The 20,064-nt window shown below is 43.1% G+C and overlaps 1 protein-coding gene across 1 annotated transcript in view; it reads right to left on the bottom strand.

The window, feature by feature from the left end:
* LOC132827938 (sodium-coupled monocarboxylate transporter 1-like) overlaps nt 1-20,064 on the bottom strand; it is a 141,528-nt gene that overhangs the window by 28,390 nt on the left and 93,074 nt on the right. The window contains exon 10 of the mRNA XM_060844784.1: nt 13,803-13,891. Coding sequence (XP_060700767.1) covers nt 13,803-13,891 — 89 coding nt within the window. The remainder of the gene's footprint in view (nt 1-13,802; nt 13,892-20,064) is intronic.

Raw genomic sequence — 20,064 nt, 5'->3', positions numbered from 1 at the left:
CACGAGATAAACAGGAGTAATGGGTACCGGTCTTAGGGATGTGGAGGATATAAACGGGGGGGGAAACAATGAAATAAGAAAAAATATGTAGGAACCAAATTATATAAATATCGAGTATTTGTTGAATTCAGTGTGTTTTGTCCCTGCCTTGTGGACATCACACCCACTTGCAAGTGTGAAATAAAGGGCACTACTGATTCAGATATTGTCTCGGACTGAAATTATTGCAGTGAGTGAGCTTTGTTTCTCACAGTTCTGCTACAACTTGGTAATCCCGTGCTTGTGCAACCCTGTGTTGTATGAAAATCATGAAATAGCAGCACCATTTAAACTACCAGGGCCAGAATTGCGTTATAACCACTTTAGAAACAGTGTTCCTAATTCATCAATCGTGTTATAACAATTTTGCATTATTGAAACGTGCATTATAGCAGAATGATCTGTAAAAGAAATTCTAAGGAGAGGATGCACCACACATGGTTGACTAAACAAGTTAAAGACATTCAAAGAAAAAAAAGGCCTCAAGTTTGTACAGAACAGGTTAAAAAGAAGGAAAGAATGACTGAAAGATTAACAAAGAGGGAACAATGTCAGAGAAAGCCAGCTCAAAATATCAAACAATAAGAGTTTCTACTTATTGTATATACTCAAGTAATAGTCAAATTATTTTGACTACATTTTAAGGTCAGGTTTATGGGGTCGTCTATCAGATGGATACTATTTTTGAAGGGCTGAAATTCATGCCCATCAAAATTCATACCATACCATCAGCAGAAGCCCAAATGCTCTCTCAATGAATGAAAAAAATAATGGTAATTCTGAAACCTGGAGCAGGGTACAACAGAGAGGAACAACCGGCAGACTGGAAAGCTGGAGTGGATCATAATGGCTGGCAAACTAACTGGTAAACATTGATCTGATATCTGTGAAGAATTCTGGATTATTCAGCCAAAAATACGGGGTCAACTTTTACATGAGATCGACTATTACTCAAGTGTATACAGTATGCATTCTTTCAAAGTTAACAAATTGAATTCCGATCCAACAGAAAGTGAGTACCGCAAATAAGAGATGGTAGATGAACTTAATCCAAAATGGAGGACGAGAAAAATTTCTGGCCGTAAGAGCTGCTCCTTTTTTTTGAGGTATTTTAGGTGTTGGAGGTGATTTCCTCGAATTCCAGCAGCAGCAATTGCTGTTTTATATGCTGATGCATTGTTTTGGAACTTTGGGAAAAAGGTGTCAAAACAACAGCAGTTTAAAAGGGAGAAGAGCAGACAAAGGAAGGACATGGTGAGGACAGTGCAGGAGAGGGAGAGAGAGAGTGAGAACCTGCACAGTTACCGCCTTTGTTGTTTGAATTCGTGTATCGCTGGACATCGGAGTGCATCTGGGAAAATTAACAAACAGTGAAATTCACAACTAATCTTGGAGGAACTGTTGGGCGAATTTCACAGCTCAGAGTCAGATAAGTTAATTGTTGTTTTAAGTCTGTCCAAGAGAAAGGCTGCAGTAGTGAGTATAGTGGATTCTTTATTGATTATATGTTTTTGGAGATAAGTCTCTTGATTAAACTTAAAATATAAGCCAGAGCTATTAATTTAACCTGGGGACAGTATTTGTCGAGGAATAAGACAGTGTTATTTTCTGGGTCTGTAGATTGTGAAGGAGTAAAAATGGCTTTTGCAGTGATATGTACTTCTTGTCAGATGTGGGAGTTTAAAGAGAGTTTAAGGGTTACTGCAGATTATATCTGCCATAAATGCTGTTGGATGTGAATCTTATCAGATCGAGTGGATCGGTTGGAGAGACAGATAGAAGCGATGAGGAATTTGCAACAGCAACAGTGTGCGATGGATGGCAGTTATAGGAAGGGGGGAAAGTCTCAGATACAGTCACATAGATGGTTAACTCCAGGAAGGGTGAGAGAGGTCAGCACCTAGGGCAGGAGTCTTTTGTGGATATACCCATTTCAAACAGGTACGCTATTTTGGAAAATGTCGGGGGTAACGGATTCTCAGGGGAACGTAGCACAAACAGCCAAGTTTCTGGTATTGAGACTGGATCTAATGCAACGAGGGGTACATCAGCTTCCAAGAGATCAATTATGTTAGGGGATTCTGTAGTGAGAGGTACAGACAGACATTTCTGTGGCCAGCAGAGAAAAAGCAGAATGGTGTGTTGTTTCCCTGGTGCCAGGATCAAGGATGTCTCAGAGAAGGTGCAGAATGTTCTCACGGGGGAGAGGGGACAGCTGGAGGTCATTGTCCACATTGGAACCAACAACATTGGAAGAGAAAACGTTGAGACTCTGAAAGGAGATTACAGAGAGATAGGCAGAAATTTAAAAAGGAGGTCCTCAAAGGTAGTAATATCTGGATTACTCTCAGTGCTACGAGCTAGTGAGAGCAGGAATAGGATAGAGCAGACGAATGCATGGCTGAGGAGCTGGTGTATGGGAGAAGGATTCACATTTTTGGATCATTGGAATCTCTTTTGGGGTAGAAGTGACCTGTACAAGAAGAATGGATTGCACCTAAATTGGCCGTAGACTAATATACTGGCAGGGAAATTTGCTAGAACTGTTGAACACGTGGCTGCAAGGATGGTGTAGGAGGGAGGGCTTCAGGTATTTGGACAATTGGACTGCATTCTGGGGAAGGTGGGACCTGTACAAGCAGGAAAGGTTACACCTGAACCAGAAGGGCACCAATATCCTGGGAGGTAGGTTTGCTAGCACTCTTCGGGGGCATTTAAACTAATCTGGCAGGGGGATGGGATCCGGACTTGTAGTCCAGCAAGTAAGCCAGCTGTTTTTCAGGATGTCTAAGAATGTAGGGAGGCTGTGGAGAAGATAGCACTGACAGGGAATACTTGTGGACACAGAGATGGTTTCAAGTGTGTATACTTCAACGCAAGGAGTATCAGAAATAAGGTGGGTGAACTTAAGGCATGGATTGGTACTTGGGACTACGATGTTTTGGCCATCACAGAAACGTGGATAGAAGAGGGACAGGAATGGTTGTTGGAGGTTCCTGGTTACAGATGTTTCAGTAAGATTAGGGAGGGTGGTAATAAAGGAGGGGATGTGGCATTGCTAATTAGAAATGGTATAATGGCTGCAGAATGGCAGTTTGAGGGGGATCTGCCTTTGGAGGTAGTATGGGCTGAAGTCAGAAATAGGAAAGGAGCAGTCACCTTGTTGGGTGTTTACTATAGACCCCCCAAAAGCAGCAGAGATGTGGAGGAACAGATTGGGAAACAGATTTTGGAAAGGTGCAGAAGCCACAGGGTAGTAGTCATGGGCGATTTCAACTTCCCAAATATTGATTGGAAGCTCTTTAGATCAAGTAGATTGGACGGGGCGGTGTTTGTGCAGTGTGTCCAGGAAGCTTTTCCAACTCAGTATGTAGATTGTCCGACCAGAGAGGAGGCCATATTGGATTTGGTACTCGGTAACGAACCGGGACAAGTGATGGGCTTGTCAGTGGGTGAGCATTTTGGTGATGGTGACCACAATTCTGTGACTTTCACCTTGGTTATGGAGAGAGATAGGTGCATGCAACAGGGCAGGTTTTACAATTGGGGGAAGGGTAAATACAATGCTGCAAGACAAGATCTGAGGAGCATAAGTTGGGAGCATAGGCTGTCAGGGAAGGATGTCGTTGAAATGTGGAACTTTTTCAGGGAACAGATACGACGTGTCCTTGATATGTGTGTACCTGTCAGGCAGGAAAAAGATGGCCGTGTGAGGGAACCTTGGTTGATGGGGAAGGTTGAATGTCTAGTAAAGAGGAAGAAGGAGGCTTACATAAGGTTCAGGAAACAAGGTTCAGACAGAACATTGGAGGGATTCAGGATAGCCAGGAGGGAGCTTAAGAAAGGGCATGAAAAATCTTTGGCGAATAGGATCAAGGATAACCCCAAGGCCTTTTATGCGTATGTGAGAAACATGAGAATGACGAGAACAAGGGTAGGTCCGATCAAGGACAGTAGTGGGAGACTGTGTATTGAGTCGGAAGAGATAGGAGAGGTCTTGAATGAATACTTTTCTTCAGTATTTACAAATGAGAGGGACCGTATTGTTGAAGATGAGAGTATAAAACCGACTGGTAAGCTAGAGGAGATACTTGTTAGGAAGGAAGATGTGTTGGGCATTTTAAAAAACTTGAGGATAGACAAGTCCCCCGGGCCTGACGGGATATATCCTAGGATTATGTGGGAAGCAAGAGAGGAAATTGCAGAGCCGTTGGCAATGATCTTTTCGTCTTCACTGTCAACGGGGGTGGTACCAGGGGACTGGAGAGTGGCAAATGTTGTGCCCCTGTTCAAAAAAGGGAATAGGGATAACCCGGGAATTACAGGCCAGTTAGTCTTACTTCAGTGGTAGGCAAAGTAATGGAAAGGGTACTGAGGGATAGGATTTATGAGTATCTGGAAAGACACTGCTTGATTAGGGACAGCCAGCACGGATTTGTGAGGGGTAGGTCTTGCCTTACAAGTCTTATTGAATTCTTTGAGGAGGTGACCAAGCATGTGGATGAGGGTAGAGCAGTGGATGTAGTGTACATGGATTTTAGTAAGGCATTTGATAAGGTTCCCCATGGTAGGCTTATACGCAAAGTCAGGAGGCATGGGATAGTGGGAAATGTGGCCAGTTGGATAGAAAACTGGCTAATCGATCGAAGTCAGAGAGTGGTGGTAGATGTAAATATTCAGGCTGGAGCCCAGTTACAAGTGGAGTTCCGCAGGGATCAGTTCTGGGTCCTCTGCTGTTTGTAATTTTTATTAATGACTTGGAAGAGGGAGTCGAAGGGTGGGTCAGTAAATTTGCAGACGATACGAAGATTGGTGGAGTTGTGGATAGTGAGGAGGGCTGTTGTCGGCTGCAAAGGGATTAGATATGATGCAGAGCTGGGCTGAGGAGTGGCAGATGGAATTCAACCCTGTCAAGTGTAAGGTTGTCCATTTTGGAAGGACAAATAAGAATGCGGAATACAGGGTTAACGGTAGGGTTCTTAGTAAGGTGGAGGAGCAGAGGGATCTTGGGGTCTATGTTCAAAACTCTTTGAAAGTTGCCACTCAGGTGGATAGAGCTTGTAAGAAGGCCTATGGTGTATTAGCGTTCATTAGCAGAGGGATTGAATTCAAGAGTCATGAGGTGATGTTGCAGCTGTACAGGACCTTGGTAAGGCCACATTTGGAGTACTGTGTGCAGTTCTGGTCGCCTCACTTTAGGAAAGATGTGGAAGCTTTGGAGAGGGTGCAGAGAAGATTTACCAGGATGTTGCCTGGAATGGAGAATAGGTTGTATGAGGAAAGGTTGAGAGTTCTAGGCCTTTTCTCATTGGAACGGCAAAGGATGAGGGGTGACTTGATAGAGGTTTATAAAATGATCAGCAGAATAGATAGAGTAAACAGAGACTTTTTCCCCGGGTACAACAGAGTGTTACAAGGGGACCTAAATTTAAGGTGAAGGGTGGAAGGTCTAGAGGGGATGTCAGGGGTTGGTTCTTTACCCAGAGAGTGGTGGGGGCATGGAATGCGCTGCCTGTGGGAGTGGCAGAGTCAGAATCATTGGTGACCTTTAAGCGGCAATTGGATAGGTACATGGATAGGTGCTTAAGCTAGGACAAATGTTCGGCACAACATTGTGAGCCGAAGGGCCTGTTCTGTGCTGTATTGTTCTATGTTCTATGTTCTATGTTCTAACTGCTTGGGGAGATTTAAACTAGTAAAGTTGGGGGAGGAACCCAGGGAAATAGTGAGGAAAGAGATCAATCTGAGACGGGTACAGCTGAGAACAGAAGTGAGTCAAACAGTGAGGGCAGGCAGGGACAAGGTAGGACGAATAAGTTAAACTGCATTTGTTTAAATGCAAGGGGCCTAACAGGGATGGCAGATGAACTCAGGGCATGGTTTGGAACATGAGACTGGGATATCATAGCAATTACGGAAACATGGCTCGGGGTGGGCAGGACTGGCAGCTTAATGTTCCAGGATACAAATGCTACAGGAAGGATAGAAAGGGAGGCAAGAGAGATGGGGGAGTGGCATTTTTGATAAGGGATAGCATTACAGCTGTACTGAGGGAGGATATTCACAGAAATGCATTCAGGGAAGTTATTTGGATGGAACTGAGAAATAAGAAAGGGATGATCACCTTATTGGGATTGTATTATAGACCCTCCAATAGTCAGAGGGAAATTGAGAAACAAATTTATAAGGAGATCTCAGCTATCTATAAGAATAATAGGGTAGTTATGGTAGGGGATTTTATCTTTCTAAACGTCGACTGGGACAGCCATAGTGTTAAAGGTTTAGGTAGAGAGGAATTTCTTAAGTGCATACAAGACAATTTTCTGATTCACTTTGTGGATGAACCTACTAGAGAAGGTGCAAAATCTGACCTACTCTTGGGAAATAAGACAGGGCAGGTGACTGAGGTGTCAGTGGGGGAGCATTTTGGGGCCAGCGACCATAATTCTATTAATTTTTAAATAGTGATGGAAAAGGATAGACCAGATCTAAAAGTTGAAGTTCTAAATTGGAGAAAGGCCAATTTTGACGGTATTAGGCAAGAACTTTTGAAAGTGGATTGGAGGCAGATGTTCGCAGGTAAAGGGACGGCTGGAAAATGGGAAGCCTTCAGAAATGAGATAACAAGAATCCAGAGAAAGTATGTTCCTGTCAGGGTGAAAGGGAAGGCTGGTAGGTATAGGGAATGCTGGATGACTAAAGAAATTGAGGGTTTGGTTAAGAAAAAGAAGGAAGCATATGTCAGGTATAGACAGGATAAATCGAGTGAATTCTTAGAAGAGTATAAAGAAAGTAGGAGTATACTGAGGAGGGAAATCAGGAGGGCAAAACTGGGACATGAGATAGCTTTGGCAAATAGTATTAAGGAGAATCCAAAGGGTTTTTACAAATATGTTAAGGACAAAAGGGTAAGTAGGGAGAGAATAGGGCCCCTCAAAGATCAGCAAGGCGGCCTTTGTGTGGAGCCACGGAGAATGGGGGAGATACTAAATGAATATTTTACATGAGCATTTACTGTGGAAAAGGATATGGAAGATATAGACTGTAGGGAAATAGATGGTAACACCTTGCAAATTGTCCAGATTACTGACGAGGAAGTGCTGGATGTCTTGAGATGGTTAAAGGTGGATAAATCCCCAGGACCTGGTCAGGTGTACCCGAGAACTCTGTGGGAAGCTAGAGAAGTGATTGTTGGGCCTCTTGCTGAAATATTTGTATCATCAATAGTGAGGTGCCGGAAGAGTGGAGGTTGGCAAATGTGGTGTCACTGTTTAAGAAGGGCAGTAAAGACAAGCCAGGGAACTATAGACTGGTGAGCCTGAGCTTAGTGGTGGGCAAGTTGTTGGAGGGAATCCTGAGGGACAAGACGTACATGTATTTGGAAAGGCAAGGACTGATTAGGGATAGTCAACATGGCTTTGTGCATGCGAAATCATTTCTTACAAACTTGATTGAGTTTTGGAAGAAGTAACAAAGAAGATTGAGGGCAGAGCAATAGATGTGATCTGCATGGACTTCAGTAAGGCATTTGACAAGGTTCCCCATGGGAGACTGGTTAGCAAGGTTAGATCTCATGGAATACTGGGAGAACTAGCCATTTGGAAACAGAACTGGCTCAAAGGTAGAAGACAGAGGGTGGTGGTGGAGAGTTGTATTTCAGACTGGAGGCCTGTGACCAGTGGAGTGCCACAAGGATTGGTGCTGGACCCTCTACTTTTTGCCATTTACATAAATTATTTGGAAGCGAGCATAAGAGGTACAGTTAGTAAGTTTGCAGATGACACCAAAATTGGAGGTGTAGTGGACAGCGAAGAGGGTTACCTCAGATTACAACAGGATCTTGACCAGATGGGCCAATGGGCTGAGAAGTGGCAGATAGAGATTAATTCAGATAAATGCGAGGTGCTGCATTTTGGGAAAGCAAATCTTAGCAGGACTTACACACTTAATGGTAAGGTCCCAGGGAGTGTTGCTGAACAAAGAGACTTTGGAGTGCAGCTTCATACCTCCTTGAAATTGGAGTCACAGTTAGAGGATAGTGACGAAGGCGTTTGGTATGCTTTCCTTTATTGGTCAGAGTATTGAGTACAGGAATTGGGAGGTCATGTTACAGCTGAACAGGACATTGGTTCGGTCACTGTTGGAATATTGCGTTCAATTCTGGTCTCCTTCCTATCGGAAAGATGTTGTGAAACTTGAAAGGGTTCAGAAAAGATTCTACAAGGCTGTTGCCAGGGTTGGAGGATCTGAGCTATAGGGAGAGGCTGAACAGGCTGGGGCTGTTTTCCCTGGAGCATCAGGGGCTGAGGGGTGACCTTACAGAGGTTTACAAAATTATGAGGGGCATGGGTAGTCTTTTCCCTGGGGTTGGGGTGTCCAGAACTAGAGGGCATAGGTTTAGGGTGAGAGGGGAAAGATATAAAAGAGACCTAAGGGACAACTTTTTCATGCAGAGGGTGGTACGTGTATGGAATGAGCTGCCAGAGGAAGTGGTGGAGGCTGGTACAATTGCAACATTTAACAGGCATTTGGATGGGTATATGAATAGGAAGGGTTTGGAGGGATATGGGCCGGGTGCTGGCAGGTGGGACTAGATTGGGTTGGGATATCTGGTCGGCATGGACGGGTTGGACCGAAGTGTCTGTTTCCATGCTGTACATCTCTATGACTCTAATTGAATAGATTTTTTTTTCAGTCTTCATTATAAAGGATACAAGTACTATAAACTGTTGTAAAACAGGAAATGGAAAATAAAAACGATCTCAAGAAAATTACGATCACCAGCAAAGTGATATTGAGTGAATTGTTGGAGCTACGGATTATTAAGTGCCTGAGTCCTGATGGCTTACATATTTTTTTAGATTAGATTCCCTACAGTGTGGAAACAGGCCCTTCAGCCAAACAACTCCACACCGACCCTCCGAAAAGTAACCCACCCAGACCCATTTCCCTCTGACTACTGTGCCTAACACTGTAGGCAATTTAGCATGGCCAATTCACCTAACCTGCACATCTTTGGGCTGTGGGAGGAAACTGAAGCATCTGGAAGGAACCCACCCTGACACGGGGAGAATGTGCAAACTCCACACAGACTGTCACCTGAGGTGAGTGCTTGAGTGCTGTTGGACATGTACTCATCCAAATAAGTGGGGAGTATTCCATCACACTCCTGACGTGTAGATGGTGGACAGGTTTTGGGAAATCAGAAGAGGAGCTACTCCCTGCAGGATTCCTACCCTCTAACCTGTTCTTGAAGCCACAGTATGTATATGACTAGTCCAGTTCAGTTTTTGCTTAATGTTAACACCTGTTATGCCTTTAATGGATGTTTGTGACAGTAATTCCACTGAATTTAAAGAACCGATCATTAGGTTCTCTCTTGTTGGAGATGATAACTGCCTGTTACCTGTATGGCTAGACTGGTACCTAACTTGCTACTTGTCAATCCAAGCTGGGGGATTATTCATGGACAACTTCAGAATCTGAAGATTAGTTAATGCTGCTGAAGATTGTGCATTCATCAGCAAACATTGCACTTCGAACATTACATTAGAAGGAATTGACGAAACAGATGAAGATGATTGGGCCTAGGACATGACCTTGAAGAATTCATGCAAACATGTCTTGGAGCTGAGACAACTGACCTCTAACAACCATAGCTACCTTCATTTGTGCTGGGTGAGACTCCAAACAGTGTGGGGTTTTCTCCTGATTCCCATGGACTGCAGTTTTGCTATAGATCGTCTTGATTCCACATTTCATTCAAGGTGGTCTTGATGTCAAGAGCAATCACTCTTACGTCTTTCCTGGAATACAGCTTTTCTCTTCATGTTTGAAAAATGGCTGTGATGAGGTCAGGAGCTGAATGGCCCTGATAGAACCCAACCTGAATGTCAGTGAGTCGGTTATTGCCAAGAAAATGCTATTCGACAAGACTGTTGGTGTCACCTTATATCACTTTACTGACAATAAAGATTATTCTAGAGGTGGTTAGTGACCAGTTTGAAATTCTTCTGCTTTGTCTTCAGGACATTCCTGGGAAGTTCACCACATTGTTGGGTAAATTCCAATATGTAGTTGGAGGGGAACAATTTGGCTTGGTGCAACCCGTTCTAAGGCTTCAGTACAATTGCTGAAATGTTGTCATGGCCCATAGCCATCGAAGCTTAAATACCTCCAAAAGTTTCTGCACATCATATGGAGTGACTTAAATCTGTGGCACAGGGTATGTCAGGAGGAGGACACCAAGGTGGGTCATCCACTTGGCAATTCTTGCTGAGGATTCTTGCAACTGCTTCAACCTTATCTTTTGTTCTGAAGCGTTGGGCTCCCGCATCATTGAGGATTGAGATATTTATGCAGACTCCTCCTTCAGTCTGTTGTTTGTTGTCCACTGCCATTAACAACTGGATATGGCAGGACTACAGTTTAGATTAGATTACTTACAGTGTGGAAACAGGCCCTTCGGCCCAACCAGTCCACACCGACCCGCCGAAGCGCAACCCACCCATTCCCCTACATTTACCCCTTTACCTAACACTACAGACAATTTAGCATGGCCAACCCACCTGACCTGCACATCTTTGGACTGTGGGAGGAAACCGGAGCACCCGGAGGAAACCCACGCAGACACGGGGAGAATGTGCAAACTCCACACAGTCAGTTGCCTGAGTCGGGAATTGAACCCAGGTCGCTGGCGCTGTGAGGCAGCAGTGCTAACCACTGTGCCACCGTGCCGCCCAGATCAGTTCTTTGATCTGATCTGTTGGTTATGGAATCGCCTAGTCCTGTCTTTTACTGATTATGCTGTTTAGCACAAAACAGTCCTGTTTTGCACCTTCAACAGGTTCTCAACTTGTTTTTAGCTATGTTTGTGCTGCACCTGCCATGCCATCATGTTGAACCAGAGTTCCTAATTTTATGGTAATTGTGAGTGGTGTTGCCAGACCATGAGGTTGCAGATTATGTTGGAGTACAATTCTGCTGCTGTCGATCACCCAAAGCATCTCATAAAAGCCCAAATGTGAGTTTCTAGATCTGTTGACATCTATTCCATTTTTAGCTGTGGTGGTGTCACACAACATGATGGAAGATATCCTCAAATGTAAAGGTGGAATTTTATCTCCACAAGGACTGTACTGTGGTCACTTCCATTTTTGTTGTCATCAAAATACACGGCAGCAGGCAGTCTGGTAAGGATGAGATCAAATATGTTTTCTCCTCTTGTTGGTTCCCTCACCAGCTCCCACAGAACTAGTCTAGTAGCCTTGTCATTGAGGACTTGACCAGCTTGGTGAATAGTGGTGCTACCAACCACTGTTGGTGATGGACAGTAAAATTCCCCAAACAGGGTAATTCTATGCCCTTGCTCCTCTCAGCGCTTGCTGCAAGTGGTGCTCAACATGGAGGAGCACCAATTCATCAGCCAAGAGGGATGCAGTATATCATAATCAACAGTAAGTCACCCTGCCCATGCTTAACCAAATGCCATGAGTCCTCATGGAGGTCAGAGACAATACTGAGGACTCCCGGGGCAACTAGCAACTATATTGATTGTGTACTACTGTGGTAAAAACAATGACTGCAGATGCTGGAAACCAGATTCTGGATCAGTGGTGCTGGAAAAGCACAGCAGTTCAGGCAGCATCCGAGGAGCAGCGAAATCGACGTTTCGGTACTGCGCCAGTCTGTCCTGCTGATGGGTGAAAGAGTTGGTGTTGTCTGGCACACAGTATGGTATGATTCTGGGAGCATGACTATATCAGACTGTTGCTTCATTAATCAATGAGGCAACACTCCCAATTTTGACATTATGCCCTAGATGTCAGCAAGGAAGATAATGCAGGGTCGACAGGGCTCAGTGTGCTCTCACCGTTTCCAGTGCCTAGGTCACGCCAGGTGGTCTGTCTAGTTTCATTCCTTTTTTTGAGGCATTTAACAGTTGGCTTGCTAGGCCATCTCAAAGGGCATTTAAGAGTTAACCACGGTGCCAATATCTGACTTGTTTTCAGAGATAAGGTTGGACATGCTCGGCTCATATTTACTTGAGTTTAGAAAGAATAAAAGGTAATTTGACAGAAACATATAAGATCCTAAGGAGGATCTTAAAGAGGATGACTTTACAGGATCCACAGTTGTCATTTTGTTTGCATTGATTTTTCCATTGCCTTCGTCAATGCTGGGTTATCCATCTGGCATAATTTCTTTTTTGAGACTTCTGGGCAGTTAGAAACAACTGAGTGACCTTGCTCGGACATTTTGGAGGGCAGTTAAAAATCAACTGCATTGCTGTAGATCTGGAGTCACATGTAGGTGAATTGGAAGACTGGCCAAGTGAACGTGGCAGATCTCCATAGAACACAAGTGAATTTGATGGGTTTTTAACAATAATCAACAATGCTTTCATGTTCATCATTGGAATTCAACCCCAAATTTCTTTTAAATTTAAATTCCACCATCTAGCGTGGTGAGATTTGAAACCAAGTTCCCAGAGCATTACTAAGTTGTTTGGATTACTAGTTTACAACAGTACCATCATGCCATCAGCTTCCCACACATCCGTTTACAGCTAAAGCTCACTGAGATTGATTTCAGGGACAACACCATTACTAGATGAGGGAACAACGATAAGAATGGGATGTAATTATTGCAATGTAGAAAACAGAGGGACAATCTATATGACAATAAATGAAATCTGAACAAGCACAGCAGGGTGAAATTTGGAAAGATGATTCCCCTGGCTCTGATCTCCAGAGGCAAGCAAAACATTCCCACCATAAAAGATAGACAAATCACAACTGAGAGTTGAAGGTTTTAATTCTCTTGAGAAAATGGAAATGAGAGTGTTTGGGATTGTCCCACTCACAAGTAATGAAGATACAAGATGGAAACACAAACAAGTATCAGTCTTCACCAAAGCATTCGCGTTTCAGTGTACTCTTTACAGATTTGGAGGTCCTCTAACTATCCTTCCAATTCTCTGCTGCCTTACGTGGGTGGCATGGTGGCACAGTGGTTAGCACTGCTGCCTCACAGCGCCTGTAGACCCGGGTTCAATTCCTGACTCAGGTAACTGACTGTGTGGAGTTTGCATGTTCTCTGCGTGGGTTTCCTCCCACAGTCACAAAGATGTGCAGGTCAGGTGAATTGGTCAAGCTAAATTGCCCGTAGTGTTAGGTAAGGGGTAAATGTAGGGGTATGGGTGGGCTGTGCTTCGGTGGGTCGGTGTGGGCTTGTCGGCCCGAAGGGCCTGTTTCCACACTGTAAGTCTAATCTAATCTTATTTCCAATACGGTGAGTGTTGTTTGTTCACCCAGGAAACCATAACTTGCAAATAGTTAATAATTCAATAAAGTCACTAACCAAATTATTATTAAGTTAAAGTGATATAGTTGGGAGGTGTTTACCATAACTGCAGATGTGAGTTTCCAGAGAGCATTTAAATCCCAAATGACCATACCTGTGCAAGCATCTAGTTGTTGAATAATTTTGGCTAATGTTGTTGTGCTGCATGAGTGTAAATAGCTTGACCTTGTTTGGAATTGCAAAGCTGATATTAAGTGAAACTTAATGCAACTAGTAGTAACAGTATATGTGATGTATGAGTTTGACCTCCTACACACAGAGTAGTTGTTTCCACAATTCTAAATAAATTCTGTCTGAATTGTCTAAAATAACTTATTTTCTTCCTTGTTCAGTATTATTAATGTCAATGATTCATAGAGATGATAAACTGCAATCTCCTGTTGAAGCATGTTACATACCTTAACGTGCCACAATATGCACCAGCAACAAAGAGTCCAGAAACACCTGGCACCTGATTTAAAGTTTCAACTACCAGTAATGGCATCAGCTTTGAAAAAATACAGAAATAAAAATAAACAAATTAAGAAAGAACCATTACTTTTATATTACAGTTTGTGGTTGTTTTTATGATCATTCTACATTTGGTAAAAATTAATTTATCTAAGTAGTTTTGGGAAAATTTTGAAATCAGGAGAAATTTGTCAATTTAGTGCACCTGCCACATTCTAGAACCACACATCATGTCTCAGAAGATCTTCTGGTCATTAAAATTAATAAAGCTGCAGCTATGCATTTTCCCCAAGTGGAAAATCTTCTTTCATTTGCTAATGTTATTTAGAAAAACATTTATCAACATAAAATTGTTTCTCCTTTTACACTCCTGGCTACATTAAGCATTGGAGCGGAAAAGATTCTTATTTTCTGAACAATGGACGCCAAGACTGCCGAAACAAAAAATAATTAGCTGCTCCGACTTTGATGCAGACCATACACTTAAAAGTACTTTTCAGTAAAGCTATTCAGACAAGTTATGAATGACTTCTGTGACAGTCAAAACTTGAACCAAAACCTTCAGGTGCTGCAACAGGACCATTGCCACTACACTGCAAGAACCCATAAAGTTAATTAGCCAGCTTGGACATACTCCTATGGCCATCAGTTCTAAGAAAGGAGTTGAACTCATAACTGCTGGCCGAGGGAACAGTCACTACCATGTGCCACAAGACTCTTCTCAAGACCAGAAACTGGATGTTAACTTACTTTTCCCTGACAACTGTATCAACAGCAAAAAGACCATCCTACGTGCAAAGTATTTGATACCTTAAATATAGTATTCAAAGTTTGTGCGAAGATTTGTAGCTCGGGTGCTTGTTGTAGTGGTTCTGTTCGCCGAGCTGGACATTTTTGTTGCAAACGTTTCGTCCCCTGGCTAGGAGACATCATCAGTGCTGTGAAGCCTCCTGCGAAGCGCTTCTTTGATATTTCTTCCGGCATTTATAAATGTATAAATGCCGGAAGAAACATCAAAGAAGCGCTTCGCAGGAGGCTCCACAGCACTGATGATGTCTCCTAGCCAGGGGACGAAACGTTTGCAACAAAAACTTCCAGCTCGGCAAACAGAACCACTTAAATATAGTATGTTTCCTAATAGCTAAAACAAAAGCAGCCATGGTTGTTGTACCAGCTGTATAGATGGAAGGTTGCAGACCTTCAATGGCAATTCTCCACACAAACACAGTATGTTGCAATCATAGTATTATGAACATTTTTGTGGAACACATTCAGTAACATATCTGCAGATTCCCAGATTATACTGAAGTGTGAACCTGCACTCAGCAGGCAAAATCCCAAGTGCACTTCTGCTTGACAGAGAATTCTGATATAGAAGAGACTTCCAACCAGTATTTCTAGTATTTTTTTAAATTCATTCATGGGATGTGTAAGTCACTGGCTGGCCAGCATTTATTGCCTGTCCCTAGTTGCCCTTGTGAAGGTGGTGGTGAGCTGACTTCTTGAACTGCTGCAGCCCACATTCTGTAGGTTGGCCACTTTGTCCTTAGGAAGGGAATTCCAGGATTTTGACCCAACGACAGTGAAGGAAGTTTGCACATTGAATCTAAGTGAGTTGGAAGCAGGTAAAGGTGTCATGCTAGGTCATATGTAGATCTCAGGGAGCAGGATTTGCAAAGTAATCAATCTGAGCCTGTCAATGGAAAGAACATGACAAGGCAATTCACAAATTAAATCTTGACCTGATCTCAAGATGGGAGGATGCCATTCCAAGTTCCAATTCTTTCCCAAGGCAAATTTTGTTTATGTCCTTTTGTTGGGGGAGGGGGTTTGCAGCAGTGCACATCATAACCAACAACCACATTATTTATATAGCACCTTGAAAGTTATAAACTTCGCAAGGAATTTCAGAGGAGCATTGTAGGACAGAGAATGTACTAAACCAATGAGGAGGTATTGAGTGAGAGTAACCAAAACCTTGGCCAAAGCTACACATTAAGGAGTATCTTCAAGGAGGAAATGAATATAGAAAGATGTGAACAGGATGTTTCAAAATTAGAATTGCGGGAAACTAGGAAAGTGACTAATGGGCCCCTTGCTGAGATATTAGTATCATCGATAGCCATGTGTGAGGTGCCGGAAGACTGGAGGGTGGCTAATGTGTTTCCACAATTTAAGAAAGATGGTAAGGAAAAGCCAGAAAATTACAGACCGGCGAGCCTGGCATCAGTGATGGGTGAGTTATTGAAGGGTACTCTGAGGGGCAGGATCTACATGCATTTGGAAAGGCAGTAACTGATTAGGGATAGTCAACATGGTTTCATGCGTGAGAAACCTGGATCCTTAGCACTGTGAGGTAGCCGTGCTAACCACTGTACCATGCCACCGTAAGGAGGTGTGATTTAGAATTTGATCACAGATGAAATTTGGATGGTCTCAATTTTAATGGCAAAGACGTCTACAAGCACAATGTAGGAACAAGTTACTGCAGATGCTGGAATCTGTACTGAAAACAAATACAGGATATCACAGCTGGTCAGACTTGAAACGTTAGCTTCCTCTTTCTCCATGGATGCTCTGATCTGCAGCATTTGTTGTTTTAGAACATAGGAAAGTACAGAACAGAGCGGGCCCTTTGGCCCACGATGTTGTGCCGAGATTTAATCCTAATGTAAAATATAGTAACTTAACCTACGCACCCCTCAACTCACTGATATCCATGTGCATGTCCAGCAGTCACTTAAATGTCCCCAATGACTTTGCTTCCACCACCACCGCTGGCAACGCAGTCCATGCATTCACAACTCGCTGCATAAAGAACCTACCTCTAACATCTCCTTTATACCTTCCTCCTAATATCTTCAAACTATGACTTCTCATACCAGTCAATCCTGCCCTGGGGAAAAGCCTCTGGCTATTGACTCTATCTATTCCTCTTAGATTACTTACAGTGTGGAAACAGGCCCTTCGGCCCAACAAGTCCACACCGACCCGCCGAAGCGCAACCCACCCATACCCATACCCTTATATTTACCCCTTACCTAACACTACGGGCAATTTAGCATGGCCAATTCACCTGACCCGCACATCTTTGGACTATGGGAGGAAACCCACGCAGACACGGGGAGAATGTGCAAACTCCACACAGTCAGTCGCCTGAGTCGGGAATTGAACCCGGGTCTTCAGGCGCTGTGAGGCAGCAGTGCTAACCACTGTGCCACCGTGCCGCCCACTATCTTGTATACTTCAATCAGGTCTCCTCTCTTCCTCCTTCTCTCCAGAGAGAAAGGTCTGAGCTTATTCAACCTTTCTTCATAAGGCAAGCCCTCCAGTCCAGGTAGCATCCTGGTAAACCTTCGTTGTACCCTCTCCAAAGCCTCTGTATCTTTCCTAGAGTAGGGTGACCAGAACTGGACACAATATTCCAAGTGTGGTCTCACCAGGGGCTTGTAGAGCTGCAGCAAAGCCTCGTGGCTCTTAAACTTGTTAATGAAAGCCAAAACACCATATGCTTTCTTAACAACCCTATCCACTTGGGTGGCAACTTTGAGGGATCTATGTACGTGCACACCCAGATCCCTCTGTCCCTCCACACTGCCAAGAATCCTGTCTTTAATCCAATACTCAAAATTCGAGTTCAACCTTCCAAAACGCATCACTTCACATTTATCCCAGTTGAACTCCATCTGCCATTTCTCAGCCCAGCTCTGCATCCTGTCTATGTCACGCTGCAGTCTGCAGTAGCCCTCTATACTATCGACAACACCTCCAAACTTTGTGTCATCTGCAAATTTACTAACCCACCCCTCAACCTCCTCATCCAAGTCATTTACAAAAACTACAAAGAGCAGAGGCCCAAGATCAGAGCCCTGTGGGACCCCACTCAACACTGTCCTCCAGGCAGAATACTTTCCATCCACAAGCACACTCTGCCTTCTGTCAGCCAGCCAATTCTGAATCCAGATAGCCAAATCTCCCTGTATCCCATACTTCCTGACTTTATGAATGAGCCTACCATGGGGAACCCTATCAAATGCCTTGCTGAAGTCCATATACACCACATCCACTGCTCGACCATCGTTGACCTGTCTTGAAACCTCCTCAAAGAACTCAATAAGGTTTGTGAGGCTTGACCGGCCCCTCACAAAGCCATGCTGACTGCCTTTAATCACACTGTGCTTTTCAAATAGTCATAAATCCTATTCCTCAGAATCCTTTCCAAAACTTTGCTGACCACAGACGTAAGACTGACTGGTCTGTTTTCAGATCTATAAGCACATTGCAGTTGATTTGAGGAGGGCGAAGTATGGGAGAAAAGTGGTTTAAGAAGACAATGCAGAAAATAATCTGGGGGATTTTATTGAATTTAAAGATGATCACGAAGTAATTATCAATTTGGCAGTGAAGGAAAGAAACAAATAACACTCAGTCTGCTCCAGCCAAATCTAATGATGAATGGCAAAATGTGTATTCCATCACATACAGTACTTTCAAGTATACGTTGGGAGATTCTCGAACTTGACACCAATATTTGGCTGTAAATAAACTTCAGGGTTTAAATGAGACTTGATCTGAAAGTTGAAAGCCAGCCATGCCAAGATATAACTAATATTATCAACTTTTGCTCTGAGTAGGGAATGTAACCTTTGTCAATTATATTATATGTGTTGCAGGAAATAGCAAAGAAAGGCTTAAAATCTTTATGGAGATCTAATCACACACAATCATCCCTTAAAATGACGCTATATTTCAGTTTTTGAATATATCTGCGGAATATTGTGCTTTTGTCCATGATATAAGGCTACCCTATCATTCTGGATACCATTGACCCCTTGTTAACCATTCCCTACTCACATAAAAGTGTCTACAACAATAAAGCTTCTGACTGCTAAATGTCATCCAAACCCTGAACAATCCTGAAAATGAAGCACTTCAACCATTTTATTTCTAGCTATATCACAAGTCTACAAGCTATTTATAAATGAAAAATCAATAAACGAGATTAAACCAATCCCTGTGTATAAACTTATATAACAGGGCTTCTTACACATCAGTTGGACTTAGCAAAGCAAACATGGCAAGTGCTATAAGGAGAACAACCAAGATAGGAGAAAGTGAAAATTTTACTGGGGCATTAGCATTAATACCAAGGTGAGAAGTGATTAAGCATGTCAACTGCTGCATAATTTGGAGATGCCAGTGTTGGACTAGGGTGTACAAAGTTAAAAATCACACAACACCAGGTTATAGTCCAACAAGTGTAATTGGAAGCACTAGTTTTTGGAGAGTGCACCTTCATCAGATGACAACCACCTAAGCCTATGCCCTCTAGTTCTGAACTCTCCCACCCCAGAGAAAAGACCTTGTCTATTTATCCTATCTATGTCCCTCATGATTTTATAAAACTCTGTAAGGTTACCCTTCAGCCTCCGACGCCCCAGGGAAAACAGCCCCAGCAAATTCAACCTATCCCTTTAGCACAAATCCTCCAACCCTGGCAACATCCTTTTAAATCTTTTCTGAACCCTTTCAAGTTTCATAACATCTTTCCGATAGGAAGGAGACCAAAATTGCAAGCAATATTCCAACAGTGGCCTAACCAATGTCCTGTACAGCCGCAACATGATCTCCCAACTCCTGTACTCAATACTCTGACCAATAAAGGAAAGCATACCAAATGCCTTCTTCACTATCATATCTACCTGTGACTCTACTTTCAAGGAGCTATGAATCTGCATTCCAAGGTCTCTTTGTTCAGCAACACTCCCTAGGACCTTACCAATAAGTTGCTGTGGGTCTGGAGTCACATGCAGCCCAGACCAGGTGGGAACAGTAGTTTACTTCCCTAAAGGGCATGAGTGAACCAGATGGGTTTTTCCAGACATTCAGCAATCATTATATTTCTACAAAACTTGTAATAAATCTAATTGTCTACAATCCTTCAAAACTCAAGTCCTCCAAGAAATATTAAGTATCAAGTGCCTTTGTACCACAATGAGTAATAGTTCATGATCACTCACCACTGTTGAGACTAGCATCATTGTCCAGATTTATTAACTGAATTTAAATCTCAATAGCTGCATGGTGGGATTTGAATCCATGATCCCAGAGCATTTACATGGACCTCTATATTGCTGGTTCAATGACATTGATACTATGTTATCGACTATCTAAAGATATCAAAATCCACCACACACGTGTATTCTGTAT

The sequence above is a fragment of the Hemiscyllium ocellatum genome, chromosome 25 (assembly GCF_020745735.1).
Source record: "Hemiscyllium ocellatum isolate sHemOce1 chromosome 25, sHemOce1.pat.X.cur, whole genome shotgun sequence".
Taxonomy (NCBI): domain Eukaryota; kingdom Metazoa; phylum Chordata; class Chondrichthyes; order Orectolobiformes; family Hemiscylliidae; genus Hemiscyllium; species Hemiscyllium ocellatum.
This window is presented reverse-complemented; position numbering and strand designations above follow the sequence as displayed.